The 14,534-nt window shown below is 41.7% G+C and overlaps 1 protein-coding gene across 4 annotated transcripts in view; it reads left to right on the forward strand.

Annotated features, from left to right (window-relative positions):
• Nucleotides 1-14,534, forward strand: part of SNX14 (sorting nexin 14) — a 63,374-nt gene that overhangs the window by 47,186 nt on the left and 1,654 nt on the right. For 3 of the 4 annotated variants that reach the window (XM_055713428.1, XM_055713425.1, XM_055713426.1), the window contains 10 exons: nucleotides 552-635; nucleotides 772-872; nucleotides 1,151-1,262; nucleotides 3,083-3,123; nucleotides 3,281-3,400; nucleotides 9,101-9,224; nucleotides 9,736-9,900; nucleotides 10,949-11,044; nucleotides 11,727-11,818; nucleotides 11,973-12,029. In XM_055713428.1, the coding sequence (XP_055569403.1) occupies nucleotides 552-635; nucleotides 772-872; nucleotides 1,151-1,262; nucleotides 3,083-3,123; nucleotides 3,281-3,400; nucleotides 9,101-9,224; nucleotides 9,736-9,900; nucleotides 10,949-11,044; nucleotides 11,727-11,818; nucleotides 11,973-12,029 (992 nt within the window). The remainder of the gene's footprint in view (nucleotides 1-551; nucleotides 636-771; nucleotides 873-1,150; nucleotides 1,263-3,082; nucleotides 3,124-3,280; nucleotides 3,401-9,100; nucleotides 9,225-9,735; nucleotides 9,901-10,948; nucleotides 11,045-11,726; nucleotides 11,819-11,972; nucleotides 12,030-14,534) is intronic. The other variant, XM_055713427.1, reaches the window with a different exon arrangement.

Genomic DNA, 14,534 nt, shown 5'->3' on the forward strand with positions numbered 1-14,534 from the left:
TCAGTACCTAGATAGCAATACATCCATATTGAGTGGGGGAAATAGCATCATCCTAGGGCTACATGGATTCGTGTTAGCGAAACTAGTATTTCCGCAATAAGCAGCAATTGTTTAAGTTAGTTAGTGATAATATTCCAGGAGGAGGAATGATTGGGATTCAAGCTGGGTAGAGGACTATTGAACAAGTGGTATTTACATAAATGATTTGGTTAAAAGTTTTAAAATAGATCTAACATAGCCCTAATAAATTCTGAAGTTGTGCAGCACTCCACTGTTTAGATTTTAGGGATCCCCTAAATGAGATGATCTTTTCCTTGCTAGTACCATATCTGTCTACCAGGTGTGCATTTTAATTTAACAATTTAATTACCTGGCTGGGATTTTTTTTTTTAACGTTACTGCAATATGAGGGACTAATATCATTGAGGTTTTGCCTTATAATAATCCAGCACATGTTTGCTGTTGCTTAATTTGTCTCTCAAGTGGCATAAAGCACGGTTACTTTTTAACGTTGGGGTTTTTTGTGTGTGTGTGTGTCCTGTCCCCCGCAGTTGGGCATGAACCTGAACACTGGTCTGTCTACAGGAGGTATCTTGAATTTTATGTGCTTGAGTCGAAGCTAACAGAATTTCACGGTATGTTCTCTGTCATCTGGAAAGCCACTTTCCCACTGCTGTGATTATCATTCAGTACTGAGCTGAAATTTAAAATAATGAAATGAATGTTTGCTGCATTACAAGAATAATTTTATCTCCTTGATACCTTTGTTAGGTACGTTTCCTGATGCTCAGCTTCCTTCAAAGAGAATCATTGGCCCCAAGAACTATGAGTTCTTAAAATCCAAGAGAGAGGAGTTTCAGGAATATCTGCAGGTATCAAACTTTTTAAGCAAAGAATATTTTAAAACTAATGATATAAAATTAATAACAGAATATCTGATATTTTCTGTTTCCAAGTAACTTGAGTAATGGAAAGGGTTCAAGTGGGCAAATAAAACTTGTTGAAGTTTTCTGTGAGTGAAAACAAATCTTTTGCAAATGACAATATCTATGGTAATACAATGTTCTTTGAATATCTTTTTGCTATAGAGAAATTAGTTTTTAAAGATTAATTTTAAAGTATTTATGCTTCTTTCCTTCTTTCTCAAAAGAAACTTCTGCAACATCCAGAACTAAGTAACAGCCAGCTTTTAGCTGATTTCCTGTCCCCTAATGGAGGAGAGACTCAGTTTCTTGATAAAATGTTGCCTGATGTGAATCTTGGTACGTAATATACTAGTTGTTTATGCTGACAAATAGTAATACTGTAGATACTGTGATTGAACAATAGAAGTAATGAACAGATAATTCTTGTGTAAGGATATGGATATGGGAAATACGAACTCTGCTCCTTCACCTATAGCTCAGCAAGCAAGATATGCTGATACTTCTTCCTTGAAGAAAAAAGACATTTTGAGATGATGGAAAAAACGTCTTTAAGTAGTTGCTTTTGAATTTTTGTGTCAGCAAGTAAGGTGATAAGATTCCTCTAACAAATTTCATAGTCTGAGTATTGTCTTCTCGGAGATTGTATTCTCAGAGAATATTGTATTCTCAGAGAAGAAGTAGTATTGTCACAAGCCAAGTCTACAAAAGTCAGTCATTGTTTACAGGTGTGATGGTATAAACAATTTCTTAATATAAACTGCCTTTGGGTGGTAATTGATTAAAATTTGTTTATTATAATCTGTAAACTGCCGTATTTAATATTTCTAGTATTAGCTAGCATTAAGATTTCTTTTAACAGGACCTACTTAATGGAATTTGAGGCAGTGGGGGGTGTGATATAGGCAGGCCAAATGGAAATTGAGAAGTCGAGAAATTCTTGATGTAACAGTTGATAATAAATTCAAAAAGTAGACTACAGTGTGACTTTACAGCTTGACTGCTGTGTAGCTGTCTCAGGATAGTGGGCCTGAGCTGGTAAGGTCAACCTCATAGCCATCGTGTCCTCGTGTATTGTAGCACGTGTGGTTTGACACCAGTGTGGTCCAGGAAGACCATGTCTGAACTGTGCTACTGCTCCTCTGCTTCTCCTGGCCGTGGTGTGAACCTGCTGGGGTGGCCGTGCTCCTAGCGTGCTTACAAAGTTGTTGAATGAGGTGGTGGTGGTCATACTCCAGTTAAAAGGTTTTGGTTTGTTTCAGACCTCCCCTCTAGATCCCACTGTACATTGTTAAAAAAGGCTTATAATTACGGTGTTTACTGTAATGCGTCTCGTGTCTGAGACTATGCTTCACTTCCATAAACAATTTTATAAAGTCTTGGCATGCCAGTAGGGCTTTTTGTGAGGATGAGGTATTTTATTATTATAATTCGATCATTGTACATACTTTCCGATGTAAGTTCCAGTTTTAATGACATGTAGATAAGAAAAATATTACTGTAAACGTGGTGCTTAAAATAAAACTAATCCTAGACACTTTGATTTTTCAGCATTCAAAGTTACTGTGCTGTATCCTGGCAACCTTAACCTAAGAGCTGATTTTTAAGATCACGCTCTAGCCTAATTTGTAAAACTTTACTCACCAGTATTTTCAAGACTGGATCCTTCCAGAATCTCTCCAAATTAGCTGTTCTTTTCAGGGAAAGAGGAGAATCTCAGTTTCTGTGATTTCTTTTGTAATAGATGTTTATGAAGGATGAAGAACTTAAATCCAGAATATTTTGCCTATACTGGTGTCATATAGTACTGCTGTTACAATGCTATAGCTATTTGTTTGACCCTCTAGAAAAATTACAAAGGCAGATCTAGAGTACTTTGATATTTTTTTTAAGAAATATTCAGATATCTTTCTTCAGTATATTTTTCATATTTTAAGTATCTTTTCTTGAAGAGTGCTAAGCACTGATTTATAAGCTAGATACATGGAAAACTTTATTTTCATAGCTCTTTGTGCCAGAAAAAAAAAAAACGGATTTTAAAAACTTCTGTATTTTTAAATTAAGTACTAGACAACAAGTACATCAAATGTAGCAGAGGAAAATGTCTTTTAAGATCAGGCAATGATTAACAAAGTGGGTTTTTTTGTTTCTAATTATAGGTAAAATTATAAAATCTGTTCCAGGAAAGCTAATGAAAGAGGTAAGTCTTCCAATTTGCCAACATTTTAACTTCAGTAACTAATTTTTTGTGCTTACTAATGCACAGGCTAGTCAAAAATGTGTTTGGAAAGGCAGTGTTTTGTTTTGATTTTTTTCTATAATTGGGCAAGTGACAGGTCACTCATATCTTATTTCAGAAGGGTCAGCATTTGGAGCCATTCATCATGAATTTTATCAACTCCTGTGAATCTCCCAAGCCTAAACCAAGTAGGCCTGAGCTCACCATTTTGAGTCCCACTTCTGAAAACAACAAGAAGGTACAGTAAGTCATTGTCCTTGCCCACGCGGCGAGCAAAAACGATGAGGTTAGCCCCAGCTCTCCATTCCTTCTCACTGTCTATTGTGAGAGTGAGTTCACTGTTTTTCCATGCAACTTTATTCTAGTTAGCGTTTTGGTGAGTAAGTAATTGGTTCTACATACATTTATAGGTGTTCTTTTTTCTTTTCCCAAAAGCAATCTGTTTTGGTGTGGGGAGCCATTTGCTGTAAGTGGATGGAAAGTTTCAGACTTCAGTACATATCCTACAGAGCCATGATTGTTACTTAATGATGGGCACTCGAGACACATTGCCTTGGGGGATGCTGCAAGACAGTTCTGTGATCAGATCCTCAGTACCTATGCTGAAATTGTACTACCAATTTTGACTAGCAGAGGCATGTATGCATAAGGAATTCATGTGCTGACTGCTTTCTCACTGGTTTCCCATCTATCAGTTTAGCCAGAGCACAGGTGCTTACTCACACAGTAACTGTAATTATTAGATACCTGGTAATCCCAGGTTGTGCTGTGTTATGGTCTCTGCTGAGTTTTCCCATGCACGTTGTGAAATTCATCCCTCTTGCTAATTTGAAAGAGTTTTCTCTTTCTCAAGTCCACCCACACCTGGGAAGAGCTTTGTGCCAGGAGCCAGCACGCTGCGCCATTTACATCTTGTCATTTCTTGGATTTGATCTGTAAGCCACGCTGGTTTCATCTGCCAGACCATTTTAGTTCAGATCAGTGATGCTTTTTAGAAGCAAATATCCTGATCATCTCCGCTTATCGCATTTTCTGTCATACTAGGGAACTGTCTTAGAACTTATTAACTGAATTTATTTCAGATGAGGATAAGCTGGAAAGTACTGTCTAGGAATGCAGGCACCAAGGGTGTTCAGTCCAAAGGCCAGACCAGATGTAGACTGAGGTAACACCCCTCCCTGCACCTCCCAAATACATGTGGCACAGACTTCAGTTGCTCAGTTACAGAGTCACAGCATGGCCGGGGTTGGAAGGCACCTCTGGGGATCATCTCGTCCAGCCCCCTGCTAAAGCAGCTTCACCTGAGCAGGTCGCACAGTCACATCCAGGCAGGTTTTGAATGTCTGCAGAGAAGGAGACCCCACAGCCTCTCTGGGCAGCCTGTCCCAGTGCTCTGTCACCATCAGGGTAAAGAAGTTCTTCCTCATATTCAGGTGGAACCTCTTGTGTTGCCGTTTGTGCCCGTTGCCCCTTGTCCTGTCCTGGGCACCACTGCAAGGAGCCTGGCCCCGTCCTCTGGACACTCGCCCTTAAGGTATCTGTAGACATTGACCAGATCCCCTCCCAGTCTTCTCCTCTCCAGGCTACACAGCCCCGGCTCTCTCAGCCTTCCCTCGTACAGGAGATGCTCCAGTCCCCTCACCATCCTCATAGCCCCCCGCTGGGCCCTCTCCAGCAGTTCCCTGTCTCTCTTGAACTGGGGAGCCCAGGACTGGACACAGCACTCCAGGTGTGGCCTCACCAGGGCAGAGCAGAGGGGGACGATAACCTCCCTCAAAACCTCCCCTGACCTGCTGGCCACGCTGCTCCCAACGCCCCCCAGGGTCCCATGGGCCTTCTTGGCCACCAGGACACACAGCTGGCTCATGGGCAGCTTGCTGTCCCCCAGAACCCCCAGGCCCTTCTCCGCAGAGCTGCCTTCCAGCAGGTCACCCCTGGCCTGTGCTGGTGCATGGGGTTGTCCCTCCCCAGGTGCAGGACCTTACACTTGCCTTTGTTGAGCTTCATTAGGTTCCTCTCCTCCCAGCTCTCCAGCCTGCCCAGGTCTCTCTGAATGGGAGTGCAGCCTCCTGGTGTATCCACCACTCCCGGTTTTGTTCAGCAAAGTTCTTCAGTTTCACTTCTGTTGTGCCGTGTGATATCTTCATGAAGATAAAAGCACTGTGCGGTAGCCTGGCGCCCTTACCTCCTGGTGATGGAGATGAATGTCTGTACCAGGATTGTCTGAGCTACCTGTAAGGAGTCAATAACGGCATCAGGCAGGCAGCTGAAGAGACGAAGGTTCATGCTTTCTGAGTGCCCATCTGTGAGAAGAACATGTTATTTCATAGCAAGAAAGTTCTTCAGCACAGAATTTTTTGGTAAATGCTAGAGTCATTTTCCAGCTGATGCTTGTATACCTTGTTTGACACAGATCTGTTTATTCTAGTGTCAACATGCAGGAGTCTGCTGGGTGTACAGTACACTTTGCCTGGTGCTTGTGCTGCCAACTCTGTTGCTGTGCCTAGGGTACACCCAGGCTACCTCGTCATCAAAGCACTGAGTAAGAAGTGCCTGAAAGTCTGTCAGGGCAGGTGGAAGCTTGAGTTCAATTAGAAATGAGCCTACTTCTCTGAGAGGTTGTCTACGTGCTGCTTCTTTTTGAATATTCCTGGTGTGTGTGTATCTTTGTACGTTTTAAACGGTGGTGGAAAACCTTCTAGTTAAAAATTCATAATGGACATGAGTAGTGAACCTTAGTACAGCCAGTAGCATCTGAATTTTGTCCTGTATCAGATCTACTAGACTGAAAGAGTTACCAACCTCTGTGGTTAAAATAAACAAGTGAACAAAAAACCCTGCTTCCCTCTCTTAAGGGATGCCAACAGGATTTTTGGCTTTCTCAGCTATGTTTCTGTTCTGAAGGTCTGTAGAGAAGCTTGATCATCTTCTGAACATAGTTTTGTCAGACTTGCTAGAATAGGTCAGGACTTCTAAGCTGACGCAGATTTTGCAAAATACACCTACAAAGGCATTGTTCTGTTGGCTTGTGATGACCTGCCAACAGCAATAAAACCTGCTTTTGGAACACCAGCAATGTAGTGTGTGTTTATGCGTAGTTACTCAGAGGAAGACACAGTTGCTTTTCAATACGCTGACTGATGTGGTTGAAACACGACATACATTCTTCTTACCGTTTTGGTATAGTCATCTGTACTTTGCAGATAAGCAGGGAAAACAGTGGAGAGGTTCACACCTCTGGCTGTGGATATTATTCATAATTGTGGTGTTGCTTTTATCAACTTCCCACCTATGCTGGAATGTATGGGTGTGTATTTGCATTTTTTTTTTGTTTGTTTAGGCACTTTATGTAGCTTTTCCCGTGGAGGTACAATAGATAGCCTAGCGTACCAGGGATTACTTTGGTCTCTTTCTTAATACAGGCCTTGTATCTTTCACTTGCTTCAAGAGCTTGGCTTCCATTACTAACGAGTACTAATCTGTGGAATATCTTCATTGAAAGCCCGTTGAGAAAATTTCATGTTTATAGTCACAGTTACCGTTTAAAGATACGAATATTGATAGCATTGGAAGCTTGTCTTGCTTGCCTTTATTTAGTCTATTTGCAACAGTATTATATCACATCTCAAATGTTAACATGTGTGGAAACATTTGAAAGCAAAATCCCATCCTTATCTGAATTGTGAATGTAATCTCAACTTCTGTATTAAATATCTAATTGTAAGTTTTTCACTTGGCTTTCCTCTGAGCCAAAAATCCTGGAAAATGCAAAACACCTGAGCAGAGATGTGATGCCACTTGGTTATGGCTGTGGCGTCCTTCAGACATGCATTAATAATGACTGTGAATACACACTTGCACTGGAATAGTGCGAAGTGTGCATTTTATTAAAAACTGCTCATTGGCTCAGTAATTTTGGCATGCATTGATCTGCTGTTGCTTTCTAAAATGCCATGTGCAAGAGTCTAAGCTTTCAAAGCTTGACAGTGATCAAGGAACCATTATATTTAAGGTGCAAGACATTATCCGTGTGCAGAGGTACATACATAGTTCAAGAGATGCTGCTACTTGTTTGGGGTCAAAGTTCAAATAACTTGTGGAAGTCAAAAAGCTTTGCCCTAAGATAGCCTTCATGTTTGTGGTTTGTTTTTTTTTTTTTTCTTTTTTTTAGTATAAACATAGAGCTCACCTGCTGGACTGCTGTCAATGATTCGGTCTGGGCTGTACGCAGTCTGAAACTAGAGCTATGTTACACAACGGGCTGCTTTGAGTTGGCTCAGTGTGTATTGCCTCTGTCAGGTCATGGCGTGTATCTAAAAAATAAATGAGGTTCTTGTTTAAGTTACAGTAATTGAACTGAGATTTACCCAGTATCCTAACTTCAGTATTGAGGAGGATTTAGACATTTTATAACAGGGTGTTTTAAACAACGTACCAGGGATGCTTTCATAGTAGGCATGAATAATTATGTGTTCTTTTTAGGTTTGTTGCATTCCTGGATAACGGGGTATTAACCGTATTTGCTCTTTCATGTAATTTACCTAAGAAGTTGGTGGTGTTTAGTTTGAGTGAACTTGTGAAGATAATGCCAGCAGTTCAGCACTTAACAAAAGAGAGGGCCTGAAGAAGTGCGAGTCAAAACCTGACTTTTGCCAGATCTGATGTATTTTTTTTCCCAAGAGTGCAGAGCATTCCGGTTAGAGACTTGGATAATTCAGAGCCTGTTGTGATTTTGGTGTTTTATGGCCTTACTTCTTTCAGGGTGAATTGCTCTACAGGAAGCAAACCACATACTAACAAATTCCTTTCCTTTCCTTGGAACTGTTTTTAATTTGGGAGTGATACAGAAAAATCTGTGTCAGTACCAACCATCTCAACCTACGCAACACTATAATGACGCTGCATTTCTTCTAGTTCTGGGATGTTTTTTTTAGAAGCTTGGCGTAAACTTCTGATATTTCTTTTCGTAATACAGAGTATTTTGTATAAATTCTTTTTTATCTTTAGATCAACAGGTTTGAGGATAAGGTAATTTAAAGTAAACTGTTAATGGTGATGGCTAGGTATTGTTAAATGCGGAGAGCCTCAGGATTCAGAGAACTCATCCTTTCCAGCTGCTGGAGCCCACAGACTTGGCAGGAGGAATGCAAGGAGCACTGCCTAGGTGCTGTGGGACTCCGTATGGGATGCAGGGAAGAGCCTCTTGGGATTTTACAAGTATTATAACGATGTATTTTGGGGAAGAACCAAAGGCAAGGAAATGGAGGGATCATGGTGTTAGGAAAATGGGAATATAGAAGGAGAAGGGAATAAAATGAGAAATGGGATAAATGGAAAGAAACCCAAACTTTGGCAGCTTACAAAGATTCATGAAGTTTTTGCTATAAATCATCAAGCTGGCAGGGGAAAAAAAAAAGTTGGATATTTTGTCCAGAAACCATTGTATTTATTTCAAAATGTAAGCCAACAGGAAATTTTAGGAACACTTGGACGTCATAGGGTTCTGCTGTGATTTAAGGTTGACAAACTCCATATCCTTTATGCCCCTCTTTGACAGAACGGGGTACTTCAAAGGAATCAAAGCCTGTGATAAAAGTCTAGAGAAATGAAGGTATCGGGAGCAAAATGGCTCACACATTAATCTCTTGGACACCCCGCTGATTTGGTCTGAGTCCAGGTATTTTGGTTGTCCGGTATCTTGGCAACATGTGCTATGCTCTTTGGGTTTTTTCCTCCCACTTAGAGAAGTGAAGAGTTTTAAAACAAACCAACCAACCCACCCACCAAAACCCAAACCACTCCAAACCTGATTATAGTTCTTTGAAAGCTCTAGGAAAAAGCTACTTCTAATTAAAACCAAAAACCAACAAACAAGCAACTGATGGCTGTCCGTTTGCCTTTGAATGCAATGTTTTCAGTCTTATGTTTCTATTTTTAGCTTTTCAATGATTTATTCAAAAATAATGCAAACCGGTCTGAGAATACAGAAAGACGACAAAATCAGAACTACTTCATGGAAATGATGACTGTAGAAGGAGTCTATGACTACTTAATGTATGTTGGTAAGAAGTGGTTTCTCTTAATTAGTCCTGTCCTTCCTGCCAATTACGAAGTTCACATTCTTTGGTAAGAAATAAAATTCTGTTATAGTACTCATACATAACTCAGCACTTGCAAGCTTCACGCTACACAACTTAGGAACATTGTCATTCTTTAAAAGACTTTATTGCTGTGCTAAAATATCATCATTCATTATTGCTCGGTTGTTTTGTTGTATCTCTTTCTTTCTGCATCTCGAGAGTATGAGCTTATGGGAGTAGGTCCCTTCCTTTTTCTCAGATGTGCCTAGGCTGCTCGTACACTCTGGGAACTAATTAATAAAAATAGCTAAATGAAGTGTTTGATAAGCAATCTGGAGTATACAGATCTTTTTTTAGTGTTGCACTAACAAAACTAAAATATTTTTTTGGTTGTTTGCAATCTTTTTTTTTCTTTTTCTTCTTCCCCTTTGGAGTAAGTGATTCCTTTATCATCAGTATTAGGAGAACCTTATAAATGCGTGTTACTTTGCAGGTAGGGTAGTGTTCCACATTCCTGACTGGCTGCATCATCTCTTGATGGGAGGAAGAATTCTCTTTAAAAATACATTGGAACTGTACACAGACTATTACTTGCATTATAAGTTAGAACAGCTATTTCAGGAGCACCGGTTGGTTTCTCTGATAACACTGCTGAGAGGTTAGTAAAAGTTTACATCTTTGATATGAAAATACTGCTTTAGTTTCATATTTGAAAAAACCCTTCTGTTAAATTTCCAAGTACTAAACTTTGCAGTGCTTGACTAAAGCTAATGGAGTTTTAGAAATCAAGCGGGCCTTTAAAAAGATTACAAAAGCTCATTGCAGAAAGATGGCGAGTCAGCCATGTTGTCTGTCAGTGATTACAGAAAAAAGTATTATGAATAGTAATTTGCTAAGGTGTGCAAAAAACAAGAAGAACAGAATAGAAGTGGTTTAGTAAATCAGAGCATGAGTATTTCATGCCATCTTTAAATTACTTCTTGTGTGCACAGTCAATTTTGTTAATTTTTTTGTTCCCATTGTTGTGGTGGGCTTTTGAGAGGGCTTGAGTCTTCTTGTCCTTCAAATAAGGGAAGGGAAGAGAGGTTAAAAAGAAAAAAAAAAAAAAGACCTCAGAACTGCAAAGAAGTATTATCTGACTGCAGTCTGATCTAAACAACACGTCCAGCCAAAGCTCTGGAATCAAGATGGCTCTGTCCTTATCAAGCCAAAAAGAAAGCTTGTGAAAGACAAAAAAAGGACAGGAGTAAGTCTTTAAAACTGAGCGCCTAATATTTCTGATGAAGCGATTCTTGTTTTATCATTCATAGGTAAATCTGAATTTTTTGGCAGTTCCAGAGAGCGTTTTAGCAAAAGGTACTAAACAATATAGCACAACTGTATTGTTTGTGGGTTTGAGAGTATAAGGGAAATTGTACGGAAGGAGATCATAACTAACCTAAAGTAGAATTGATCCAAACGTAGAAGATAATACTTGAAAAATTTGAAAAGAATGGAAACCAACTGGCAAAAGATCATTGTCCCCCACACAGGTGGAGTATTCTGGATTCGATCAGGCTAATTTAAGCAAAAGACTACTCTCCGGCAAGGCTAGAATTCTTTTCCAGTCGAGATCGTACAGAAAAGCAGCTCAGCTTCAAAGCTGGTTGCGTGTCAGTGACGTGAGGCTGCCTAAAGACTTCATTTTCAATGTGTCTTCACTGCAGATGCTGTGTTCTGTGAGAATACTGAACCTCGCTCTCTCCAGGATAAACAGAAGCGAGCAAAGCAGACTTTTGAAGAAATGATGAGATACATTCCAGGTTCTGTATTTAATGACCCTCTGTATGAGCGTGGCTAATTGTTCAAGCAGATGTATGACCCGGATACGGCCACATTAGCTTTCCAAATCAAACTTAACGCTGCTGAGATCTGAGTTGACTAAAACGCTAGGTGTAGAAACCCAGGGGTCCAGTTTCACTTCAGTGTTGCTGACTGAGGTTGTAGCATGGTAATTAATAAAGACGTGATGGAAATCGAGAGCTTTACAAATGTACTTAATACCATAATTTCTTCATCTTTAGAATGGTCCTGTGGTTTGTATTTTTTCCAGATGAAAACTGGGTTAAAAAAGGCACACTGTGAAACCAGAAGATACAGCTGAGCTCTCCCTATACTGTCTAAACTAGGGAAGAGGGACCCATTTGCTAGGTTATTCAGAAAGTAATCAAAAAATTTCAGCTTGTGAAATTTTAAAAAATTAAACAATGCATTAGGACACTGATATTATTAAAAAAGTATTAATTACTTAGGTGTGAGCTGTGAAGGAAAAGAAGGATAAAAGGAGGAACCAAAGGAATGTTTGGCTTTTTTCATTTACCACTTTAGATGGATAAAATTTGAACTCTTTTCTTTAAATTAAACTTTTTTTTTAATTACTGTAGTTCTCTAACTGCAGTTGTTTTGCGGTGCTTCCTAATGATTTGTTGTTGGTATCTGGTGTAGATTTAATATGCAGGTGCATTGGGGAAGAGGCTAAATACGAAGGCATCAGGCTTCTGTTTGATGGAATGCAGCAACCAGTGCTCAACAAACAGGTAACGCGTAACACGTGAGAAACTCGCCTTTTGGCACAGTTCCTGAAGGGACTGTATGGCTGTAGCAGAGGAGTGAGCTCTAATGCACAGTTAAAACCCAAAAGCACTATTGTTGCCTCGGGAGTGTTCTTAACGTTCTTTTATTTTCTTGTAGTTAACTTATGTTCTGCTGGACATCGGGATTCAAGAACTCTTTCCAGAGCTGAGTAAGGTATGTACTAACTCTGTTCAAGAGCTGCAGAATTTTTCAAGCTGCTAGTGAGTCTGGTCATTGGTGCATTTTTACTGTTGTTCCATTGTAATACTGATTTTAAATCTGGAGGAAAAAAATCTGTATTTTACTAACATGTTGAAGTCATCGAAATCTGGATTATTTACATTTTGCTCTTTACAAATCAGTCAAGGCCCATTTTGTCTAGCATAGAGCAAGCCTGAGCTGCCTTTCAGTAGAATTGGCCAGAGCAATCAGTGGTCCGGATCTCTGTGCCTGTCTTTTTGACCGATTGTCTCCACTCTGGTTTATGCCTTTCCTGATTTAGGAAGTGAATTCTTCATGCAGAGCTCAGGTTAAGCTTCAGCGTTTTTCTTGAGAATGTTTGGCAGGCGCATTTCTTCCCTCTGCTTGGGTCACTGCAATGTTAACGCCAGCTGCCCAGGTAAAGGAGAAAGAACTGGCACACCACAGTGCTGTACGAGTGCCTGTCATCAGGCTTGTGATCCATCTGACATTTGTGCTTACGTATATAAAACCTTCAGGGGGTTACGTAGTAATTTTGCAATTTGGTCTTCATGGTAAGCAGGAGGTATTAGCTAATTAACTAGATACAAGAACACAACAAACATAAACCCGCCTCACTTAAACCAGACGTTTGTTTCACGAGCCCTGTGTCCGAGAACCGTGCAGTGCCAGGAGTGGTTCGCTTTGCTGATAAACACAAACAAACCTGAGGTGTCAGAACAAGCCAGGGCGCCTTCCGTTTTCACTCGCACGAGGCCAGCTTGCTTGAAGTCTCACCTGCCTTGTGCAGCCGCTCTGTATCTGGCCGACTCGTGTCAGGGTTCAAACAGTTAAAAACAAACAAAAGACGCAGCTGACCAAGAGCGTAAGGAATGGCCCAGAGACTTGTGTGCTGCAAAAAAGACCTGACTTAGCCCTGCTGTTTCACTCCCTGTTTTTGTATCTCGGCAGCTAATAATATATGTATAGGAGCATTGGTTTTTCTTCAGTTGATGCTGAAAAAACTTGAAGGCTTTGTGTGTTGAGCATTCAAATCGTCTTTAAAGCACCAGTCAGGCCCAGAGGGTGGTGATCAGTGGAACAAAGTCTGGTTAGAGGGCGGTCACTAGGAGGTATCCCAGGTGTCAGCTGTGGGCCCAGTCCTGTTTAACATCTTCATTAGTGATCTGGGTGATGGGGTGGAGTGCAGGGCTGCTGCTGCCACAGACCTGGGAGAAGTGGCTGATACACCAGAGGGTTTTGCTGCCGTCCAGAGGGACCTCGACGGGCTGGATAAATGGGCCGACAGGAAGGAGCTTCGTGAACTTCAGCAAAGGAAAATGTCAAGTCCTGTTCCTGAGGAGGAACGACCCCAGGCACCAGCGTACGCTGGGGCCGCCCAGCTGGAAAGCAGCTCGGCAGAAAAGGACCTGGGGGTCCTTCGCGTTGGGCACCACGGTGACCATGAGCCAGCAGTGTGTCGTGCTGCAGGAAGGCAGGTGGTACCTGGGCTGCGCTAGGAGGAGCGTTGCCAGCAGGTCGAGGGAGCTGATGCTGCCCCTCTGCTCGGCACTGGTAAGGCCGCAGCTGGTGTTCTGTGTCCAGCTCTGGGCTCCTCAGTACAAGAAAGACATGGAGCTACTGGAGAGAGTCCAGTGAAGGGCCGTGGAGACGGTGAAGAGACTGCAGCGCCTGCCCTGCGAGGAAAGGCTGAGGTTGCTGCCGCTGCTCAGCCTGGCAAAGAGAAGGCTCAGGGGGAATCTCGTCAATATATACGAGTATCTCGAGAGAGAGTGCGAAGAGGATGGAGCCGGCTCTTTTCAGTGGTGCCCGGTGCCAGGACCAGAGGCAGTGGGCACAAAGTGAAACACGGGAAGTTCCCTCTGAACATCGGGAAACACTTTTTTACTGGGAGGGTGACCGAGCCCTGTCACAGGTTGCCCAGTGAGGCTGTGGAGTGTCCGTCCCTGGAGATACTCAGAAGCTGTCTGGGCATGGTCCTGGCAACCAGCTCGAGGTGGCCCTGCTTGAGGTTTGGATCAGATGACCTCCAGAGGCTCCTTCCAACCCCAGCCATGTTCTTGTGATTGCGTAACTGTGTGTATTTAAGGGAGTGATTTTTTTTTTTTCCTTTCAAAACAAAAGAAAGATGATTTAATTTGTATCAGGATTATGGTTTGTACTACTTCTTAATCCATCCTTTTGTTCCATGTAACCCACACTAGCAGCAGAGTTGAGGGCTGGGCTCTCCCTGCCCCCTGTGACTGAAGCTGGTGGGAACAGAGGGAGGGAATTTGCTGGCCCAGCTTTCAGTAGAGGAACGGAAAATACTCCAACCAGAAACTTTGGCTGTTTTCCTATTTTCAATGTACTGAGAGAAGTACAGAACAAAGTACTGCTTCTGTGGTGTTTGGCAGTGAGACCTGGCCGTGAGCGTGCTAGGGCCGATGGCCTGAGCGAGGCAGCTGCGGGGGGATCGCCGTGAGAAGGGAGATGCAA

Source organism: Falco cherrug, chromosome 6 (assembly GCF_023634085.1).
Source record: "Falco cherrug isolate bFalChe1 chromosome 6, bFalChe1.pri, whole genome shotgun sequence".
NCBI classification, from domain to species: domain Eukaryota; kingdom Metazoa; phylum Chordata; class Aves; order Falconiformes; family Falconidae; genus Falco; species Falco cherrug.